At 39.8% G+C, this 22,403-nt stretch overlaps 1 protein-coding gene across 1 annotated transcript in view; it reads left to right on the plus strand.

Moving 5' to 3' along the window:
- THBS4 (thrombospondin 4) overlaps positions 1-22,403 on the plus strand; it is a 45,264-nt gene that overhangs the window by 14,389 nt on the left and 8,472 nt on the right. Inside the window, exons 3-13 of the mRNA XM_039874916.1 lie at positions 7,588-7,835; positions 9,988-10,096; positions 10,484-10,566; positions 10,909-10,960; positions 11,168-11,379; positions 12,894-13,031; positions 15,230-15,298; positions 17,061-17,213; positions 20,396-20,500; positions 21,144-21,251; positions 21,544-21,703. Of these exons, the coding sequence (XP_039730850.1) occupies positions 7,588-7,835; positions 9,988-10,096; positions 10,484-10,566; positions 10,909-10,960; positions 11,168-11,379; positions 12,894-13,031; positions 15,230-15,298; positions 17,061-17,213; positions 20,396-20,500; positions 21,144-21,251; positions 21,544-21,703 (1,437 nt within the window). The remainder of the gene's footprint in view (positions 1-7,587; positions 7,836-9,987; positions 10,097-10,483; positions 10,567-10,908; positions 10,961-11,167; positions 11,380-12,893; positions 13,032-15,229; positions 15,299-17,060; positions 17,214-20,395; positions 20,501-21,143; positions 21,252-21,543; positions 21,704-22,403) is intronic.

Raw genomic sequence — 22,403 nt, forward strand, 5'->3', positions numbered from 1 at the left:
GGGGCAGCACCAGGTTGGCATTTATACTCTGAAGAAAAGGTACCTGAGGAAAGATGGTCTGAATTACTTGTTGCAAATCATACAGATTGACAGCAGCACATTCTGGGTATACATGTGCAATTCATTTCTTCTTTATTTTTTTGTATTGTACAAATAATGCATGTTTCTCATAGAAAACTTAGATAATGAAGATGAGCAAGAAAAAAAATCATCCAAGCCCACAGCAATGACTATATAAATGTTGACATATCTCCTTCTAATTTTTATATATATGCATATACATATATATACATACACATTTTCTAAATGTAACTATACTGACTCATAACCTTTGTTCACTCAACAAAATACTGGTAACGTCTTTCTGTGTTTTTTAACTTAATTTATTGGAGAAACTTTGGTTAATAATGTTATATAGGTTTCAAACATAGAGTTCTGTACTACACCACCTGTATATTGCATGAGTGCTCACCACCCAAAGCCTAGTCTCCTCATCATATATTTGATCCCCTTTACCCTCTTCATACTCTTCCCACCCAACTCCCCCTCTGGTAACTCTATGAGTTTGTTTGGTTTGTTCATTTGTTTCTGTTTTATATCACAAATGTATAAAATCATGTGGGTTTTATATGACTTATTTCATTTAGCATGATACCCTCAAGATTTATCTATGTTGTCACAAATGGCAATAGTTCATCCTTTTTTATAGCCAAGTAGCATTCCATTGTATGTACCACAACTTCTTTATCCAGTCATCCATTGGAGAATGCTTAGATTGTTTCAGTGTCTTGGCTACTGTGAGTAATGCTACAATGAACACAAGGTACATATAACTTTACAAATAAATATTTCCAAATTTGAGGAGTGGATAGATACCCAGAAGAGAGATTGCTGAGTCATATGGTAGCTCTATTCTTAATTTTTTGGGGAACCTCCATACTGTTTTCCATAGCGGCTATACCTGTTTACATTCCCACAAGCAGTGTACAAGGGTTCCCTTTTCTCCACATCCTCTCCAACACTCATTATTTCTTGTCTTATTGATAACAGTCATTTTATCAATGGTGTCTCATTGTAGTTTTGATTTGCATTTCCCTTATAGCTAGCGAATTTGAGCATCTTTTCATATATCTGTTACCCATTTATATATCTTCTTGGAAAAAGTGTCCAAGTCCACTGCCCGTTTTTTAATTTGTTATTGTTGTTGTTGTTGAGTTGTATGAGTTCTTTATATATTTTGGATATTAATTCCTTATTGGAGGTATTGTTTGCAAATATCTTCTCCCATTCACTTCATTACCTTTTTGTTTTGTTAATGGTTTCTTTTGCTATACAGAAACTTTTTAGTTTGATGTAGTCTCATTCATTTATTTTTGCTTTTATTTCCCTTGCCTTTGGGGTCACGTTCACAAAAACCTCTCTGTTCAATTTTCCCAGCACTATTTATTCAAGAGGCTTTCCTTTCTCCATTGTATGTTATTGGCGTCTTTGTTGAAAATTAGTTTCTCACATACATGTGGGTTTATTTCCTGGCTCTCAGTTCTGTTCCATTGTTCTCTGTGTCTGTTTTACTGCCAATACCATGCTGTTTCAATTATTGTAGCTTTGTAGTATAATTTGAAGTCAGGGAGTGCGATACCTGCAGCTTTGTTCTGTTTCTCAGGATTGCTTTGCTCATTCAGGGTCTTTTGTGGTTCATTACAAATTTGATCATTTTTTGTTCTATTTATTTGAAAAATATGGGAATTTTGATAGGGATTGCATGCAGTAAATTTGTATATTGCTTTAGGTAATATAGCCATTTTAACTTTATTGATTTTTCCAGTCCATGAACACAGAATATCTTTCCATTTCTTTGTGTCGTCTTCACTTTCTTTCAACAGTGTCTTGTAGTTGTTGGTGTATAGGTCCTTCACTTCCTTTGTTAAGTTTATTCCTCGGTGTTTTATCCTCTTTGTTACAGTTGCAAAATGGGTTTTTTTTTCCATTTCTTTTTCTGATAGTTCATTGTTAGTATATGGGAATGCAGTGGATTTTTATACATTGATTTTATATCTTAAAACTTTACTATATTTGTTCACGTCTCTAATAGTCTTTTGGTGAAGTCTTTAAGATTTTCTATGCATTGAAACATCTGCAAAAAGTGACAGTTTTTTACTTCTTCATTCTTGATTTAGATGCCTTTAATTTCTTCCTCCTGCCTGATTGCTCTGGCTAGGACTTCCAGTACTATTTTGAATAACAGTGGTGAGAGTTCCTGATCTTAAGAGGAAAAGCTTTCAGTTTTTTCACCATTGAGTATGATGTTAGCTGACAGTCTGTTTTTATGGCCTTAATTATGGTTAGGTACTTTTATACCCATTTTATTAAGTTCTTTAATCTTAAGTGGATGATGTATCTTATCAAATGTTTTTGCTGCATCTAGCGATAGGGTAATGATTTTTATCTTTTATTTTAATATGTATCACATAAATTGATTTGTATACATTGAACCATCCTTGCATCCCTGGAATGAACTCCACTCAATTGTGATGTATAATCTTTTAAATTTATTGTTGTATTTGATTTGCTAGTATTTTGTTTAGGATTTTTGCATTTATGTTCATCAGATATTGGCCTATAATTTTCTTTTATTGTGTTGTCCTTGCCTGATTTTTCTGTCAGGGTAATGTTGGCCTCAAAATGAGTTAGGCAATATTCCCTTTCAATTTTTTTGGAAGAGTTTGAGAAGAATAGGTATTAAATCTTTGAATGTTTGATAGAATTTGCTAGTGAGGTTATCTGGTCCTGGACTTTTGATTTTTGGAAGGTTTTTGATAACTTTTTCAATTTTATTACTGTTCCTGTGTTTAGGTTTTTCGAATTTTCATAGTTCAGTCTAGGAGGATTATATATTTCTAAGAATTTGTCCATGTCTTCTAGGGTATCATTTTGTGGCATGTAGCCTCATAGTATTCTTGCATAATCCTTATATTTCTGTGGTGTCCTTTGTAATTTCTCTTTCAGATGAGATCAGGCATGTTCAGGGTGGTATGGCTGTAGATCGTAACTTCTCTTTCATTGCTGATTTTATTTGAATCTTTTGTCTTTTTCCCTCAGTGAGAGGTTTGTCAATTTTATTTATCATTTCAAAGAACCAACTCTTTGCATTAATTGCTGTCTATTGTCTTGTTTTCTATTTTGTTTAATTCTGCTCTAATTTTTATTTCCTTCTACTGACTTTTGGCTTCATTTGTTATTCTTTATCTAGTCCTTTAAAGTGAAATGTTAGATTGTTTATTTGAGGGGTTTTTGGTTTGTTTGTTTCTTGATGTACGACTATAAACTTCCTTCTTAGTACAACTTTGGCTGCATCCCCCAAATTTTAATATATCGTATTGCCATTCTCATTTGTCTCTGTGTGTCTTTTGACCTCTTCTTTTGTTTCTTCTTTGATCTAGTAGTTGTTCAGTAGCATGTTGTTTAATCTCCATCTTCTTTTTGAAGTTAATTTCCAGTTCCATACCATTGTAGTCAGAGAATATGCTTGGTATGATTTCACTCTTCTTAAATTATTGAGACTAGTTTTTTGCCTTGGTATATGGCCTATCCTTGAGAATGTTCCATGTGCACTAGAATGTATAATCTGTTGTTTTGGGATAAAAAGCTCTGTATATACTTATTATGTCCATTTGACCTCATGTTTCATTTAAGGCCAATATTTCCTTATTACTTTTCTATTTGGAAGATCTGTTCATTGCTCTCGATGGAGTATTTAGATCCCCTACTATAATTTTGTTTTTGTCAGTTTCCCCCTTTAGTTCTATAAGTAATTGATTTATATATTTTGGTGGTCTCAAGGTAGATGCATATATATTGAGCAGTATTGTGTCTTCTTGATATATTATCCCCCTTATCATTATAAAATGTTCATCTTTGTCTCTCATTACTATTTTATCTTGAAATCTATTTTGTCTGATGTAAGTACGGCTACACCTGCTTTTCTCTGGATGCCATTTGCATGGAGTATCATTTTCTGCCCCTTCACTTTGAGTCTGTTTGTCTTTGTAGTTGAGATGTGTCTCCTGAAGGCAACATACAGTATTCTAATCCATCTCACTACTATGTTTCTTTTAACTGGTGGGCTCAGTCTATTTACATTGAGGATGATTATTTATATACAGGAACTTCCTATAGCCATTTTATCTTTTGTTTTCTGATTGCTGTGCATCTTCATTGTTTTTTCCTTTGTGTTTCTGTTTGCTATTTTAGTTTGGTGGCATTCTTTTTCTCCATTTCCTCTTTTTATGTTACCCGTCTTAGTTCTAGATTTTTGTTTTGTGGTTAGCATTAGGATTGTGCAAAAAAAAAAAAAAGTTCATATGTATAATAGTCCTTTTTCTTCTGATTTTATCTTATCTCCATTAACTTGTGCAAATTCAGTCATTCTCCCCAACCTTTTTTGTTTTTGTTGTCACAAACTATCCCTTTGTATGCTATGTGTTCATTTCCAAATTGCAGAAGCTGTAGTTTTTTTAATGCTTTTATTCTCTTTAACTTTTATGTTTAAGTGTTTAATACCCTATTCTGAATAAGAGTTACAATTTCCTGCTTCTGTCTGTCTGTCCGTCAGCTTACACTTTTATATCCTTTTGTCTTTCTGTTTCAGGTAGAATGGGTCCTTTCAACATTTCTTGTAATGCAGGTCTTGTGGTGGTAAATTTCTTCAGCTTTTTTTGGTCTGGAAAGCCTTTATGTATCCTTCATATCTAAAGGATAACTTTGCTGGATATATTGTTCTTGGCTGGTGATTTCTCTCTTTCAATACTTTAAATATTTGATTCTACTCTCTTCTAGCTTGTAGGGTTTCTGCAGAAAAATTTAATGATAATCTAATGGAGTTTCCTCTATAACAGGGGTCCCCAACCCCTGGGCCGCAGACCAGTACCGGTCCATGGCCTGTGAGGAACCAGGCCACACAGCAGGAGGTGAGTGGTGGGTGAGCAAACGAAGCTTCATCTGTATTTGCAGCGGCTCCCCAGCACTAGCATCACCACCTCAGCTCCACCTCAGATCATCAGGCATTAGATTCTCACAGGAGCACCAATCCCTGGTGTCAAAAAGGTTGGGAACCACTGCTTTATAGATTAGAATTTTCTTTTATCTGTCTTGAGAATGGTTGTTCATGGTACTTAATGGCTTATTCCTCTACCTAGGCATTTGAGGGATTGAAATCTTTTTTTTTTTTGGTACTCACCTTTAACTGTTTAGTGGGTTGATAAGTAGCACTCTTTCTTCTGTTTTCCAGGAGGTGGTGCTGAAGTGCAATTTTTGTTTCCTCTTAACTGCACTACTGGGACTTCCAGGATCTCTATGGGGATGTGTTTCTTGGCTGTGGAAAATGTCCCATATTCCCCAAGGAGGTGGGCATCCCCTCTCTGACAGAGTTGCCTCAGTCTTAGGGCACCATTCCCATTGTGGAGTGTATCAGGCATTGGGGTTCTAAGCCTGTGAGTTCCCTGCACTGCTTACCTGAAACCAGAAGCCACCTGCAGATAGCCATACTTCACTATCTGAGATATCCCAGCTGCCTCTGTTGAGTTCCACTGTGGTAGATGGAAGAGGGGCAGTCAGTGAGAGGCAGGTTCAAGCATCTGCAGCTTTGTTTTTTCCACTGAGTTTTGCTGCAATGAGTACAGGCCACTCTGTCTGGAATGCTGCTTCTGCCCCTTACAAACTGACTCCTCTGCTGCTGGGTCTGCTGGAGTTGGATAGGCTACGGGAGGGTGAGGTGGGCACAGATGCATGTGTCTGCAGCTTTGTTTTTTTTCCCTCTGGTGATGGCGGCTGCTCAACAGCAGCCACCAGCATTTGTACCACTTCTCCACCCCTGTTCCTGGGCTCAACCTCAGTGTGTACCAGACTCTGTTCTGCTGAGTGGGGTTGGCAACCTGATTCTCCATTGCTACTGGGGCCACAGCAGGTACTAGACTGCATCTGCAGCTCTTGTCTCTGACTTTCCTCATCCTGCCTCCCTAGCTTGCTCTAATACACCCACTTTCAGACATTTCAATGTTTGGGTCTCTCAGACACATTCATATGTTCAGAGAATCCTTTGCTGAATCCTCTGTATCCAACTCGGTATAACTTTAAGGGAAGACACCAAGAGGTTTTCACATGATGCTGACGTCACTCTCTTTTTGTGTTTTTAATATACAACAATTACATAGTATTCCATTTTATGATTATAGCATGATTTAAGTAGCCAGCCCTCCATCTCTTTTTAGATGCACATGTTATACCAAATATTTGTTATAATATTTCTGAAATGAATGTTCTTATCACACGTTTTGGATTTTCTTTTTTCTTTTTTTTTTTTTATGAGTTCACTTCCTAGAAGTGGCGTTGCTGGGCCATAATATCTGTACATGTTTAAAGTTTCGATGCACATCACTAAATTGCTCTCCAGAAAAGTGCTACCAATTTAAGACTACCCCACCCCAGCGTAGCTAACTCAGATCTTTGGAGCTGCAATTTTGTGTTTGCTTCATCAGTTATCCAGCAACAATTGCACTCAGCCTTCAACCTTGTTCCTAGGATTGTTTCTGGTGATGAACTTGGGTTTGGCAGTGATACCTGTGGATAGAACTGGACATATTCTTTGTAGACTCACTAAGCCCTTGGAAGCAAATCGCTTTAGTCTTTATAGCAAACTTCACTCAATGAGGTTCACTCACAAAGGTTCCGCATCCAGGAGCAGATTTAGCTCAGGGCTTTCAATACATTCAGAACAATAATACAGTAAAAAGCAAGGCAGAAAACCAGAGTTTTAAAATTTTCATGAATTTTGATTTAGTGAGCTTAGGATATGTGAATGGATAGCTACCTGTATTAAAATAAATAAATAAGGTAGTGGCTCTCTTTCCTAGTCTTTCTTTTGCAACTATGGATACCTTTGATTTTCTAACTGAGCATTGTTCAATTTGAGGATGGGTTGCTGAGGGGCAATATGACAGATTACATTCAATTCACCATATGCTTACAAAGGCCTATCCATGCCTAGCATTCTTTTAGTCATGGGATAAACCACACTCAGTTTCAGATTCTAGTCCTGCCACTTACTACGTCCTTGAGGATGTTCCTTCATTTATCTAAGCTTCACTTTGTGCATCCATAGGTATTCCAGTTTTGCAGGGATGCAATGAGTAGAAATTAAGTGTTTAAAGCAACTGAGGGCAGCACCCAGCTCCATGCTAGTGCTCAGTAAAGGTTTGTTGAATTAATGAATTCATGCCCTCAAGAGCTTGCTTGAATTTTAGTTGACTTTTCATAGGTTCTGTTTGCTCATTGTACTTATCATTATCTGAAATTATATCATTCATTTTCAGATTTGCTACTTATTGTCTGTCTCTCCATGAACATATACATTCTCAGCAACGGAGTGGGTTTCCAGTGCTGAGAACAATGCCTGGCACATGAGATGATGAATATTGATGATTCCAACTTGCTTGCATTCTTTCCAGTGACCCAACCTCGTGACCTACAGGCTGTTCAGCATAGAACCACCCTGTCTCCCTTATCTCATTATTTGTCTATGCTTGTTTCCAGCCATCCTCCGTTACTTGAAGAATGATGGGAAGATCCATTTGGTGGTTTTCAACAACCTGCATCTGGCTGACGGCAAGCGGCACAGGGTCCTCCTGAGACTGAGCAATTTACAGCGAGGGTCTGGCTCTGTAGAGCTCTATGTGGACTGCACCCAAGTGGATTCTGTTCACAATCTCCCTAGAGCTTTTTCTGGCCTCTCCCAAAGTCCTGAGTCCATTGAATTGAGGACTTTCCAGAGGAGGGCACAGGTAGAAACCCACAATCCATTCTCCAAAGTGGAAAGACGGGCTGCCGAGGCTCAGGGAACTTAGAGGAGTATGCTGAGGTCATGAGTGGGTTTGATTCTGGCTGCATAGTGGAACCACCTGCTGAACTTAAAATTAAAAATAAAATTGGATAGAGGGTCCATCCTCAAGACAAACTGAGGTAATCGTTCCTAGGCATCAGTATTTTTTAAAATACTGATTCTGAAGTGAAGCCAAAATTGAGAGCTTCTGCTTTAGATGATCAATGGAGACTTTGGGATACAATTATAAAATTGAAAAGAAATGGCAAAAAAAAAAAAAAATTAACTATCTTAGAATGATAAGATGATCTATTTTTCTAGTTATAATTCATTATTTTTAATGAAAATTAAAATAAATGATTGGAAACTGCCAAGCAATTGGAATAACATTTTTCACTAAGTCTTATCAGAACAACCCTAACAAAAAAACCTTATTGCTAACTTAGTTCCATGTGCCCTTAAATATCTCAGCTCCTCTTTCTTCTGTTTTATGCTGCATTGATAGTGTATTTTTCATTATATCATTACACCTGCTATAGAAATTGCCACATATATTTCTTTTAGAATCATATGTTAGCAAATGCTGTATTTCCTGTAAAGAACCATATTCTTTGTCTTTTCCTTTAATTATATCTGTAACTAGTCATAGTTCTGAATTTTATCTGATGTGGAAGTCAGTACCAAAATCAGTAACTATGTTCGTCTGTTATGGCCTATAATATTGTAGTCTTTCAGTTCTCAATCTTCATTTTCCATTTTTATCATATATGCTTTAGTTATAAGCTGCTCCAAGCACTTTGTACAAAGAGGCAGGCTGTAAGCAATAATTTCCATTATAACTAGGAATGCTGAAAAGTTTTAGATAATATGAAAAAGCCTATAAACCTAATACTAGAATTTGGTGCTTGGAAAATAGGAAGCATTTTTAGGTGGAAATTCCGAGAAAACTAAAATTCAAGGTTTTTTATTTTGTTTATGCAGAGATAGACATATACGTATATATATATTTAGTGTAAATTGATATAGAGGGGAAAAAAGATAAATTAGTAGAGAGATATGCTAAAGTTTATTTCCAAATCCCCAGAGTAGTCAAAACAATCAGAATGACAGCAGAAATTGTATCACTAACCAGAAATTAGTGTGCACCACCAAATAAGTCAATTTCTAAACGCCAGAAGTCAGCCACTACCAGGTCATCAGAAACTATGCTGATTGGAATTTTCTCAAAAGTCCTTGCTCCTTAGACTATCAGCAGGTGCTACAGTACTCTTTGTCTTTATAGTCACCTACTCATTCACTTAATTCGTCAATAAATAGGCACATTCTAGGCATTAAGGACAATGCGGTGGGCAAAACAGTCATGGTCTTGCCTCCCAAAAGCTTATAGTTCACTGTCCAACACACTATCTGTTACATAGCACATGTTGCATGCATCTTAACTTAGCTAAATTAAAAAGTAGAATTCCTCTGAAAATTCTTAGCATATTTATTTCTAAAATAAGGATAATGACTTTGCATTGGCAGATAACAAATTTTTTCTCTATCATAATAGGTATGAGTAAAAGTCACAAAATAAAGGGGTGAGGAAATTGACTTTGTGACTAACAATGATTGGTATCAACAAGTAAAGTGAAAATATGATGTCAACTGCCTAATAATCATAAAATATACTGTTTATCATTCTCATAAGCCAAGAAAATCAGAGACTTTGCTAAAACCTAGACCTCCTAAAAACAATAGTTTAAAATTGAGATGTATATTTATTACAGTCTAAACTACATAACCAAATTCCCTACAATTCTTAAGAGATTCCTGCCACAAAATAACTTTTTTACTATGAAGTGAAAGTATTTCTTCTTCTCAGAGCCATCTTCATGAACTCTCAGGCCAAGTTCGATGCCAGCATTTTCCTCAGCTAGTGGCTGCTTCTATATTTGCTTCAGTAAAAAGGGTAGGGCTGGCAAGCTTTAGGAAAAATGCAAACCCACAAAATTATGTAAGATGTCAGAGTCTAAGTATACAAGGCAACTCTGTTACGAAAGCTGTGTGAATATGCAAGCACATAGCTTTTGAATGGCATCAGCACTGTGTGGTATGAATCTGATTTCTTCCAGGACTTCTTGGAAGAGCTGAAGCTGGTGATGAGAGGTTCGCTGTTACAGGTGGCCAGCCTGCAAGACTGCTTCCTGCAGCAGAGTGAGCCACTGGCCACCACAAGCACAGGTGTGGGCTCTGGGCAGTTTGCAAACTTTGATCAATACAGACAAATCCTCACGCCCCTGATGGGCTGGGTCCCATCGTGGAAAGGTGGGCTGTCAGCAGAGTGGTCTTATAAAATGTGTCAACTGAAATCAGTCTGTTGTGCCAAAGTCCAGGGCAAGGAATATTTTCATTACTCTTTTCTATTTTTATAAGTCATATGAATTTGAACTAGCCAGTGGCATCATTATCATTATCACTTTTTAGGTGAATTAAATGAATTATACCAAGTTAGATTCCTATACCCTAGGTTTTTGTCGTAATTATTCTCTGGGAAATCATTTGTTTTTGAGTTACCATAGAAATGGCTGTCACTGGATGAATGCTCCTTATCTTTTGCTGTTGCTGCAGGAGACTTTAATCGGCAATTCTTGGGGCAAATGACACAACTAAACCAGCTACTGGGAGAGGTGAAGGATCTTCTGAGACAGCAGGTAACAACCAGGACATACCATCAGAAAAGCCCCAGTCTTATCAGAGACTGCGAGCTAGTGGAGTGGCAAGCCTGTGAAGTCAGCGGGGCGGACCTGCTGCCAGACCTCAGGTGGCCCAAAGCAGCCCACCACCCTGGGACTCTGCTAGAAAGACTCCGGAAATGAGGGACAAGCATGTGATAAACATATCATGGCTCCAAGCAGAGCGGGAACCATCAAGGGTTACTTTAGATCTGCTTTAAGTAGTGTTTCATAGCTTGCTGCACATGGGTTCTTTTATTCCTGGATTATGTATCAGGTACTCCTTTTCAATCTTTTTTTTTTCTTTTCCTATTTCTAAAGGTTAAGGAAACAACATTTTTGCGAAACACGGTAGCCGAATGCCAGGCTTGTGGTAAGTGCTTTTCTAGTAATTGACTCATTCTGAGGTGGACGAGCAGACTGAAGAAGGGCCTGGGGTAAGGCAATGGTGGCTGCAGTTTCTGGTGGGTTGGCACAGAGATAGAGGGAAGAGAAGTTCATTGAAAAAATAAATTTCATTTTGTATCAGGTATGTCTTCCTGGTGGCGAAAAAGTCTATGAGGTATTGTTTTTCCTCTAGGTCCTCTCAGTTTTCAGTCTCCAACCCCAAACACACTGGTGCCTCTGACACGCCCGGCACCCCCGGCACCCCCGGCACCCCCAGTGCGCCAGTGTGACTCCAACCCGTGTTTCCGTGGAGTCCGATGTACCAACACCAGAGATGGCTTTCAGTGTGGGCCCTGCCCTGAGGGCTACACAGGAAATGGGATCACCTGTTCTGATGTTGATGAGGTAAAAGTTCAGCCCGACAGGGTAGAGGCTCCCCAGGTATCGTGCACACCCTCTAGCTTATGGGAAAAAAAGCCGTGCTGATGACCGAGAAATGACCTGGGTTGTCCTTTAGGCTACTTAAAAACTACTTCCTCATGAGCCCTTAGAGACCATGAAACACCATGAGCAGCAGGAGGAAGGAGGCATGACACACAGTTGTAGCCATATTCATGATATTGCCACTGTGTTTTCAGCTCTTCTGCTCGTCCATGTTGCTACAATGCTGAGATTTCAGCTTTATACTCTAACATTGATTATTTATCTTAAGCAGTCTGTTATAATTTTGATTATCCACACTTTCATAAATGTGGGAGGGGTTAGATCTGTGTACAGATATATTCCAGAAGTTGCGACTGATTTCTTCGGGCTTCCTAAAATAGAGCAGAAGGGAATCTCAAACCAACAAGATCTGTTGAGAAGGTCCCATAATTTGTAACCAAAAGTGCCCAGGGATGGCTCCAGAAAGACACATATGGCCAATAGAGACTGGTTGGCTGGCCACCAAAGCCCCTGAAGTAGACTGTTTCAAGACTGTTTCAAGACCACTTGTCCAGTCACTTGTCCAGTCCCAAAGTACTGTCCACAGTAGGTAGCGAGGCTGCCATCAGAATGTGACTTTCCCTTCCCTCCCGGCCAGAGGAAGGCCAGAAGGAGAAATGGAGGAGGCAAAGTACATGCAAAGACAGACAGACACACACACACACACACACACACACACACACACACACGACGCAGACGACGCGACGACGCACGCATTTACAGGCAAGCATGCAGCTCCTGCAGGTTTGTGGTAGCACTCCACTGATTACCTCCCCAGGTAGTAAGCAATTAAGATGCCTCTAGTAATCCCTCAATTGCAGAAACATTTCACAGAACTGCATCTGGTTTTTATCTGTGCATTTTATCCTGTCCTTTTGAAAGGGCAGGAAGTGGTCGTGTTTTTTATGTTAATCGTAGTGGTAAAAAAAAAAAAAATCAGAACCAATCTGCTAGACTCCAAGAGCCTCGGAACTGCCATGGACTTGATAGGGTGCAAAGGCAGGCACAGACCCTGATGGATCACCGCTTACTGGCCTTGCTTTGTCTTCTCAAGGTTTTTTCTTTAGTTGGTTCAAAAATGCCAGCAGGACTCAACAGCCAGCAGACAAGTGGTCCAGGAGCACCATCCTTTTATAGAAATTTCTACATTCTAAATTAGATTATCAAAGAATTTATACTGGGAGATAGAATGATGAACATTTAGGACCCTTTTCAGGTGGCTGTGTCATTATTCTGTAATATAGCAAAGCAACCCCAGATTGTGTGGGTCGGGGTTTCCTACGGTAACTATGAAATTGGAAGCCTTTATTTCCTTTTAGCATTGTTGACCACCAAAAACTGAACAGGTAAATGAATAAACAAGCATGTGCAGATAAATTGGAAGTTCGAGAGTGTTTACTCCACATGACTAAAGACTAAATTTTTTTTTTCTCCAGTGCAAATACCACCCCTGCTACCCGGGCGTGCGCTGCGTGAACTTGGCTCCTGGCTTCAGATGTGATGCCTGCCCAGTGGGTTTCACGGGGCCCATAGTGCAGGGTGTTGGGGTCAGTTTTGCCAAGTCAAACAAGCAGGTGGGTTGAAGTTATGGTCTTTCTATTCATTCGTTACCTTAATTACCAAAAGAAAAACTTTGGTTGGTTCCAACCTCATCATTATAACCCTTTCCCTCCTTGAGCAGCTAATATTATGTGGAATGTTATGGAGCCAGTGAGCAAATCAGGAAATTTTTCATCTCATTTCTGAGTATATATGTTGGTAAAGTTTAGTACGGAAGAAGCTATTAAATTGGGACAATAGACTATCACTAGAAAAACAGTGAATGAGGTAATATTGCATATGTGGCATGATTTCAGGCTTATTTTGTTGGTAGCCGTTGAACATTTTGTCCTGAAGAATAACTTGAGAATCAAAGAAACAAAAGTTTGAAAAATTAGGTCATTTTTATAGTCATTGTGCTGATCAGAAGCTGTTTTAGAGATGAGAGGATTTCAAGAGTAGAAATGATCCCCAGAGGAAACCCCCCTTCTTCTTATATAAGCTATAAATTGCCATAAAGCTCTTGAGCACTTTGTGACAGTCTCCATTTATTTCCAAACGTTCTACTATATCCTGGTCATTATTTAACTGACTGACTGTGAAATTCTTTTTGATGTTTTCAGCCCTTAAAAATGGTTAGTCTATAAATATATTTTACTACCTTAGGGAAATTATTAGTTTTAAACAAGGGCAGAGTTCATTATTTTCTAGCTGCCTATCAAAGGATTCTAGAGGGCATCATTTTTTAAACTAGAAAAAGAAGGCAAGCTAGACAGATAGGAATGACAAAAAGCCATTAGAATGATGATGACCCAAAATGTTTTTTCCCTCTCCTCTAAAAACAAAATCTCTAAGACTAAATCAAGGAAAACAGACAAAATAAAATAGAAGGTGCTTTATGTAAGCTTTTAAGGAGCACTTCCCAGTGGATTTCCAGGAATATGGCAGACTGAACTGAAGCAGAAGGGAGTCACCTTGATAAAATTTAACAGATTTTAATACATCATCTATATCAAAAGAAATAAAATGAAATGTGTAGGTTCTGGAAACAAAGAAGGAACTCAGAACCAGAGCTTCGGGTGGAAGCTGATGCCACCGCAGCTCATGGGAGGTGGGAGCTAGGTCCTAAGGGTGGGGTGCACCTAAGTTGGGTAGTCTTGGACCTTTAGAAAGATCTAACTCCCTTGCATAATGCCAGGAGCCTCAAAGAGCTACTTTACCCATTGCAAGGAGATGAGAAAACTTTACTAGCCCCCAAAATCAATAAAAAAGCTTAATGTCTATTTGAGATAGGGTTAACAAAAATGAAAATTGCCTAAACAAATCAAAGCTCCAAGCTTATATCACATACAGTTGTGGGCTCAAAATCTGTGTTACACATATAATGCAGAAACACAAGCCAAAAATTAACCTAAGAACCAGCTCCAGAGCAATAAAATCTCCAGGGCCCTGACTAACGTCAAAACCATATCATTTTGGGAAGAGACTCTAAACTCAGGGCCAGAGGCAAAGGCAGGGGCACTAAGGACATGCTTATAAACAAAAATGGCAATTTATATGACACAATCCCCAAAAGGAAACATAAAATAAGGTCAAAAACAAAGAGAAAAGGGAAGGAGTAGATACCATAATTAAAGAATAGAGCAATTGGGGGAGGCAAGTTTGAAAAATAACCAAGTAAAATTTATTCAATGAAAAATATAATCATTGACGTTAGAAAGTCAATTGATGGGCAAGACAGCTAACGGAATTTATATATTGGAAAGGAAATCATCCAGAATGCAGAACAGAAAAATAGAGGGAAAATATGAATGAGAGGTTAAGAGTCAAAAGAAGAGATTAAGGAGAAAGTCTAATATATGTTTAATTGTAGTTCCAAAGAAAGAGTAGAAAGAATAGGAGACGAGGGAAGCTGAGAATTTTCCAGAATTACAGAAAGATAGGAATTCTCAGATAGAAGTAGTACATTGAGTCCAAAGCAGATTAAAGAAGAACCTTCTTGACTAAAAAAGGTTGTGGAACAGATGAATCCTACCCATTGTCTTTAAATAGCAAGTAAGAAACTATCACTTGAAATTAAGCACAAACTGGTACAAGCACAGGGAAATGGCTAACATGATGCCCTGATTACCATTCCACCTGAAATTCCGTGTCTTCATATGACAATGTCAAAACAAAGCCAAATTTATTTGCATTTCTACTTACACTATCTCTTTAAACCTTTCTGCACTAGATCTGCACTGATATTGATGAGTGTCGAAATGGAGCCTGTGTTCTCAATTCTATCTGCGTTAACACCTTGGTGAGTATTTTTTATGGCCGATGTTATCAAAGCAGATGTCATTAAACCAAGTGTACGTTTATAAATCATAACCCCAAAACACACACAGAACACATGGGCATAATTTATTTGATTGACAAATGAGAATAAAAGTTTGTGCTGAAAAACAGTTTTTAATATGAGTAACTTTATAAGTAATTTTTTATATAAAAATAATTTTATAACTGCCAAACTTATTTTTTTAATCTTCTATCAGTGTTGCAATGTTGGCCTTTTAGATAAATATTTATTGACTAAAATATTGTTGTATTTTAAAAGTATGAAGAGCTTCTTAGTTTATATTACTAGTTCAATATTCCAGAATATGAATTTTATTGGCGATGACACAATCCCCAAACGATATTCATTATTTCCATAAACTTTTCAAAAGTCATTTGTGTTCAATGAAAATGCTTTGTACTTAAGGGATCTAAAATTTAAATATTCAGATATGGGTTTTATTTTCTGAAGGTTTCTGTCAACTGTTTCCAAGACCATAGGTGAAGAATGTCAACAAAAGAACTGCTGATTCCTTGTATGACTGCTTCTAACGTACTATATGACACTGGGAAAGTTATTTAATCTCTAGGTTCCTAGTTTCCTTGTATGTAAAAGCACTTTAATAAGTATCAGGTCCCTTATTTTAACCCTCAAAACCCTGTCAATAGGCACATTTATCATCCTCATTTTACAGTTGAAGAAACTGAGGCACAGAAAGGTTACATAATTAGGCTGAGGCCACACATGTCATAAGACTCCAAGTCTGGCTGCAGAAGAGCCTGTGTTCTTATCCACATGCTGTACTGCCTAGGAATACACGGGGATTTATTCCTTCTTAGCTTTTTACCAGGACACAGCCGGTCTACACAAAGAGAATTGGGAGACATTGACATAAAGGTAATAACTAAAGCCATCCAGGGAGAAGAAAAGTACACAGTGAGATTCTAGAAAGCAGAACTCCAGAAAACCTAAAAAATAAAGAAATAGGCAAAGAAAAGAGAACAGAAGCTACAAAAAGGAGAGAACTGGCCAGATGGAGTAGTCCAATGAGGCTGACAGATCAAGAAAGATCAAAAAGCAGCCTTTGAATTTGGCGATTCAGGGTTATTAGTGACCAAAATCATTGAGTTGTGTATCTTATGCGGGTCTCTTTCATAATATCTTTCATAATTTTATCTCAGTGTAGGATGGTTTAAAAAAAAAAAAAGCCATGTTTCAATTTGGAAGTTAATATTGCAATGGGGCCGACCGCTCATTTGGCAGGTTTCTTCCATAGCGGCCTACCTCATGAAGAGTTCTCAATGCAAGGCCACTCACAGTTCTCTGAAGCCTGTTCTTTTGTCACTCAATTATGAAAAAGCCAAAGGAATCGTTTTAAAAAATTCTAACTTGCATTTTAATCAAACCATCTCCCTTGTCCCCAGAGTAAGGACTTGATGGGAACTTTCAGCTCTTCCCCATTTTGCTCTCCTCAGTGGAGCTGGCAAGTGAAAAGAATGGTTCACCATCTAACCTTCTGCCTTCAGGTCTTCCATTCATGCCTACATGGCCTGTTGCAACTTCCAATCTTGTGGTGTCTTCCCCAGTATTCACAAGATCTTATAAGACATACTCCTAAGCAGAGGCAGGCATGGGTCTCACTTAATCCTAGCATCATCGAGTACGTATAAAAGTAAATACAGTCGCAGTAGCTTTGCTCACAGTCCTGAGTCCTTGACTCCTGTCTTGTCTTTGCTCCTTGCAGGGATCTTATCGCTGTGGGCCTTGTAAACCCGGGTACACTGGTGATCAGACAAGAGGATGCAAAACTGAAAGAAACTGCAGAAATCCAGAACTGAATCCTTGCAGTGTGAACGCACAGTGCATAGAAGAGAGGCAGGGGGATGTGACGTGCGTGGTAAGTTGTTACTTGCTTTATCATTTTTCCTCTTCCATTTTAAACAGCATCTCTCTCTGGTTTCTACTTACTTCAGGGTAAAAGTAACCAAAAATTAAAACATTTTGATCAGGATAAACACGGTATGTAATAGTAAGAGAGTCAGCTGGGTATGTGGGCAGCAGTCAGAAGTTCATCTAACTGTCAGCTGCCTCTTCTCTCCTTATTGGCCATGGGTCAGCACTGTTCCCTTGGGCAGCTTAGTGGTAGAGCCTCAGCTCCCAAGCATCCTCTGTGGAAGGCCTGAGAAGTGAGTAGCATTAGCTACTCGTTTGTGTAATTTGTTAGCATACTGCTGTCATTTCTAACTGTCCAGTTTCAAAATCTAGCCTAATACCCCAGGGGGTGGGTCACAGTGGAAAAGTGGTAGGTTGCTGTAAACCCTCAGAGAGAAACCTCCTGTCTTCCAGAGGTGAGTAGGAGGGGGTGGATGGCACCATTCTCTGTATCCACTTTCACCCAGATTCGGGAATAGCCCAGTGGATGGTCACTCTTCCTGTGCATTTCTCAGCCCTGGAGCTGATCTGGGGAGGAGGAGGCTGGAAAGAGAACACAGCAGTCATGGCCTGATGTAAGCCTCATGCCAGACGGGGGTGTCGTGGGCCCTTGGTGAGGAGAAAGGCTTGTTTCTGCCATCCACTCCCAAATCTCAGGTTCCAGAGTCCATGGCGATTCTAGGCACTGATAGATAAGTCAGCCATTTCCAGCTGCTTACCTCCTCCTTCCTTCCCAGCGAGCCAGGCCCTTGCAGGCAGCCCTCAGAGTCTGAGAGTCACAGGTTCATGGCAAGCATGCCCGAGTGGCAGGATGGATTCTAAGAGACTCTTCCCTCTTCTCTATACCTCAAACTTAGATTTCTTTAAGCTTGTGATTTTTTTCTGCAATGAGCATATCACTTTTCATATAGGAAAAAAATGATAAAAATCAGAAATTAAATAAATGTAATGGCATCAGCTCTCTCAGGCAATACAACGCAGGAATAGGGTGGATGAGAGAGGGAAAAAAAACAGTAGTTTCTCTAATTCCTGTTGATCGGGCATGTTTATTACCATTGAGAGGCAAATGTATATATTTAAATCCTCATTTTCTGCGAACAAATTAACGACTTCCCAGGGATGGTGGAAACCAGTACATGTGCAGTCCAAGTGCTCTTAATATGTTTTTGAATTTGTAATAAGGCGCAATGACAGATGGTAAAGGATTAATACACTTGGTGTGACTACTGAAATAATTTAATCAGCCAGAAAATGGCTCATTAAAAATGTATTTGTTCCTAGAGGAAATTTTTTTCTTCATTAAAATGAGTCAAGGACCATACCCCAAAGCTGAGCTTTCCAAGCCTTTTGAAGGTCCTTTTGAAGCCGCTGAGCGGAAGGAGGGGTGTTTGGAATCCTGCCTTCAGGATCTCTGGTTGCAGAAGGAGAGTACAGATGATTGAGAACAGGCCGGCTGCCACTTAGAAAGTCACTGGTCTTAAATCGCCTTATTTTGATTAGTGAGGCCAGGAAATTTAACATTAAATTTAACATTTTCCTATGTAAAGTTTCCTTTTTCTCTTCGCCCTCTGTTCCCCACACCCTTTCCCTCTCTCTGTCCTTTTAGTTGCCTGTCGTTTTCCAGGTCCCTTCTCCAGTGTTCCTTCTGCCCGCCTCTCCTGCAGGTGCCCATCCTGCTCCTTGGCTGGGTTCCTAGGCTCCATCTCATACCTATCTCTTTCTTTCTGGTTTGTCAGACGTCCTTTAACTAGGCCACCTAAGATCTGGAATATCCAAGGAAGAACTCAGAGTGCACGTTAACCACCTATAAATAGCAAAAGACATCAGACTGGACAAGCTTGAGTTCAAGTCCCAGCCTGAGACTCTGAGCCTAGTTGATTCTCTTGTGAGACAGGATAACAGTGACCTTGCAGCATCATTGAAACAATTGGAGAAAACGGCTAGAGAGTCTGGTACAGAATAACTGGTATTTTAATGACTATTCTGCTGACAGCGAGGCTTGCTTTCAGTGGCTGGTGCTGGTCCAGTACTTGGGTAGACTTCTCCAGAGAAGCAGCAAACATACAGACCCAGAACTACACCTGTGGGACCCTTCCCCTGTTAAAAGGGTATGAATACAGGTAAAGCACCTTAGAGCAGGGGTCCCCAACCCCCGGGCCACAGACAGGAGGTGAGTGGAAGGCAAGCGAGCGAGTGAAGCTTCATCTGTATTTTCAACTGCTCCCCAGCACTAGCATCACCGCCTCAGCTCCACCTCAGATCATTAGGCATTGGATTCTTATGGGAGCACCTGTCCCTGGTGCTAAAAAGTTTGGAGACCGCTGCTTTAGAGGGTTCTTCCTTTGGTAGAAATTGATCTAGAAGACTGTTAGATTCGGAGATATGACTGTGGTTCAAGAATGATAAGGAAAGTGCCACGGAAGTCGCTCTACCCATTCTTGCATTCATGCATTCATTTCTACTAGGAAAAGAAAGTAAGAGAATCACGGGGAGAACACTGACGACAACTCCAAATTACAAACACCCTTCGAACTAGGGACTCCACACTGAGAAGCCAGTGCATGTGCAGAATGACACATGTACTAGGATTATTTGTTGTAGCATTGTTTGCAATCTAAAAAGATTTTTAAAACCTGACACCCACCTGCAAAGGACTGGCTGAATTAACTGAGGCACATGCATATCATCTTATGTGTGATATATCTGTGGCCATGAAAAAAAAAGGACATAAATCTCCACAGAGTGATATGGAAAGAGCTCCAAGATACTATTTTTTAAAAAATCCAGGTGCAGAACAGTGTATATGTGAATGCTACCCATTGTGTTAAAGGACAAAAAGAAAAATGATGTGTATCTGCTTGTCTGTGCATAGCCCGTCTCTGAAACTGTGCATGAGAGCTGATTCCTCGATCGCCTAAGCTAAGGGAACAGGAGTGGGAAGGAGTTCTCACTATATCTCCCTTTGTACCTTTTGAATTTTCAACCCTTAGACTATTCAAAAAACAGTTTTAAAATCATACCCAACAATGCCATCTGGCTCCTGGCCCTCCCTGCGGGGATGCACGCACAAGAGCAGAGGCCCATGTAAGCCACCAGCCTCCCACCAGGCTCAGCTTCCCAAGCCACTAATGGGCTCTCCCCTCACAGTGCGGAGTCGGATGGGCTGGTGATGGCTACATCTGCGGAAAGGATGTGGACATTGACAGTTACCCTGATGAAGAACTGCCGTGCTCTGCCAGGAACTGCAAGAAGGTAAGGAAGGCAAGCTGGAGAACACACACTCACTCACTCACTCACTCACACACTCACACTCTCACACTCTCACACTCTCACACTCTCACACTCTCACACTCTCTCTGTGGCTTTCCAAAGCCACATCTACATGGGGGAGAGGTTCTGCAGGTTCCATTTAAATTTGCATTTTTAGAGTAGCCGCATCTCAAATGTAGCAAAACAGCCATTAGCAATGAAGCCAGGCAGCCACAGTTGTCTTGAGAGCAAATATAGTTTTTGACTTAAGACAGATGTAGATAGGGGGAAATGGGGAAAACTTGGTAAAAGAGTACAAACTTTCATTTGTAAGTTGAATGAGATCTGAGGAGCTAATGAATAACATGATGACTATAGTGGATAACACTGTATCGTATAATCGAAATTTACTAAGAAAGTAGAATGTAAACGTTCTCAGCAAAAAAAGTAAAGGGTGGTAAATATGTGAGGTGATGGACCTATTAATTCACTCAATATGCAGAATCCTTTCACAATATATACATATATCGTATCACATTGTACACTTTAAATATCTTACAATTTCATCAATTATACCTCAATAAAGCTGGGGGAAAAAAAAAAAAAGATAGACGTAAATGTCTCTCTGAGCTGTGTTCCCCCTTAGGACAACTGCAAGTATGTGCCAAATTCTGGCCAAGAAGATGCAGACAGAGATGGCATTGGCGATGCTTGTGATGAGGATGCTGACGGAGACGGGATCCTGAATGAGCAGGTACCTGCTTTGCTAGGCCTATGAATTGCCACATGCCAGGGATGGTGGAAGAAAGCCTATGAAGTCAACTATTTATATTAATCATCCCAAATGTTAGTTTCCAGGCCTGCGTTCCCTTAGCACTGCAACTTTTTATTCTAAGATTCTCAAATGTTTAAAATATAAAATTGATGAACTTGGGCCTCCTGAGTTCTGACAACTTATGACCATGGTGGGTGGAGGTTGGCCAGCATCTACCACGGTAGGGATGCTGTAAAAGTCTGAGTCAGTGTTCAGTCTTCTGATCCTTTAGGATAACTGTATCCTGACTCACAATGTGGATCAAAGGAACAGTGACAAAGACATCTTCGGGGACGCCTGCGATAATTGCCGGGATGTCCTAAATAATGACCAGAGAGACACTGATGGGGATGGGAAAGGAGACGCCTGTGACGATGACATGGATGGGGATGGTGAGTTTGTCTCACTTTGTCTTATATTAGGGACTCCTCTGTCCTTTTTCCCTTGTTCCCTGCTAAGGCCAAGAATAGAATTACTAAGAGGGCCTTCCTGCTCTGGGTGGTTCCACGCAGCCTGCGTCTGGGGGACCCAAGGTCCACTTGTGTCTGTAGAAGGAGACTCCACAGCCCACTCCCCTACTTAATAACTCTGGGTGTTTCTGGAACTCTACGTCATTGCTAGCAAATTTACAGGACTTACTTCAAGCAGTGGCTCGTCAGGGCTATGTCTTTGCAGGGCATCTGTCTTCCAGATTATACCTTTCCCCACTCCCACCATCCTTTTCATGCACGAGAGTCCTGGAAGTGGAGAATTGAACAAGTGGACCCCGAGTAGGGTCACAGGCTACAGCCCCTGGGTCAGGTTCCTCCTGCAGAGAATCAGGCATTTCACGGGAGATGTGGACATCCCCTGCCTGTCCTGGAGATGCCGTGGAGGCAGGGCGGCTGCATTGCCCAGCTCCAGGGTCCATCGAAGGAGCGTGGATTGTAGTCTGTGTGAATGGCACTCTCTGGAGCACAGTCTTGTCTTGAGGAAGGACAATTTTTCCTGTATAGCTTCCATAACATACACACAACTATTGTCAAAGTATAGGCTGGATCTGCTAGTTTCTGAAAAACATATCACAGGCCCTTAAAAATTTTCTTTTAGACA

Source organism: Pteropus medius, unplaced genomic scaffold (assembly GCF_902729225.1).
Source record: "Pteropus medius unplaced genomic scaffold, Ma_sr-lr_union100, whole genome shotgun sequence".
In the NCBI taxonomy this organism is placed as follows: domain Eukaryota; kingdom Metazoa; phylum Chordata; class Mammalia; order Chiroptera; family Pteropodidae; genus Pteropus; species Pteropus medius.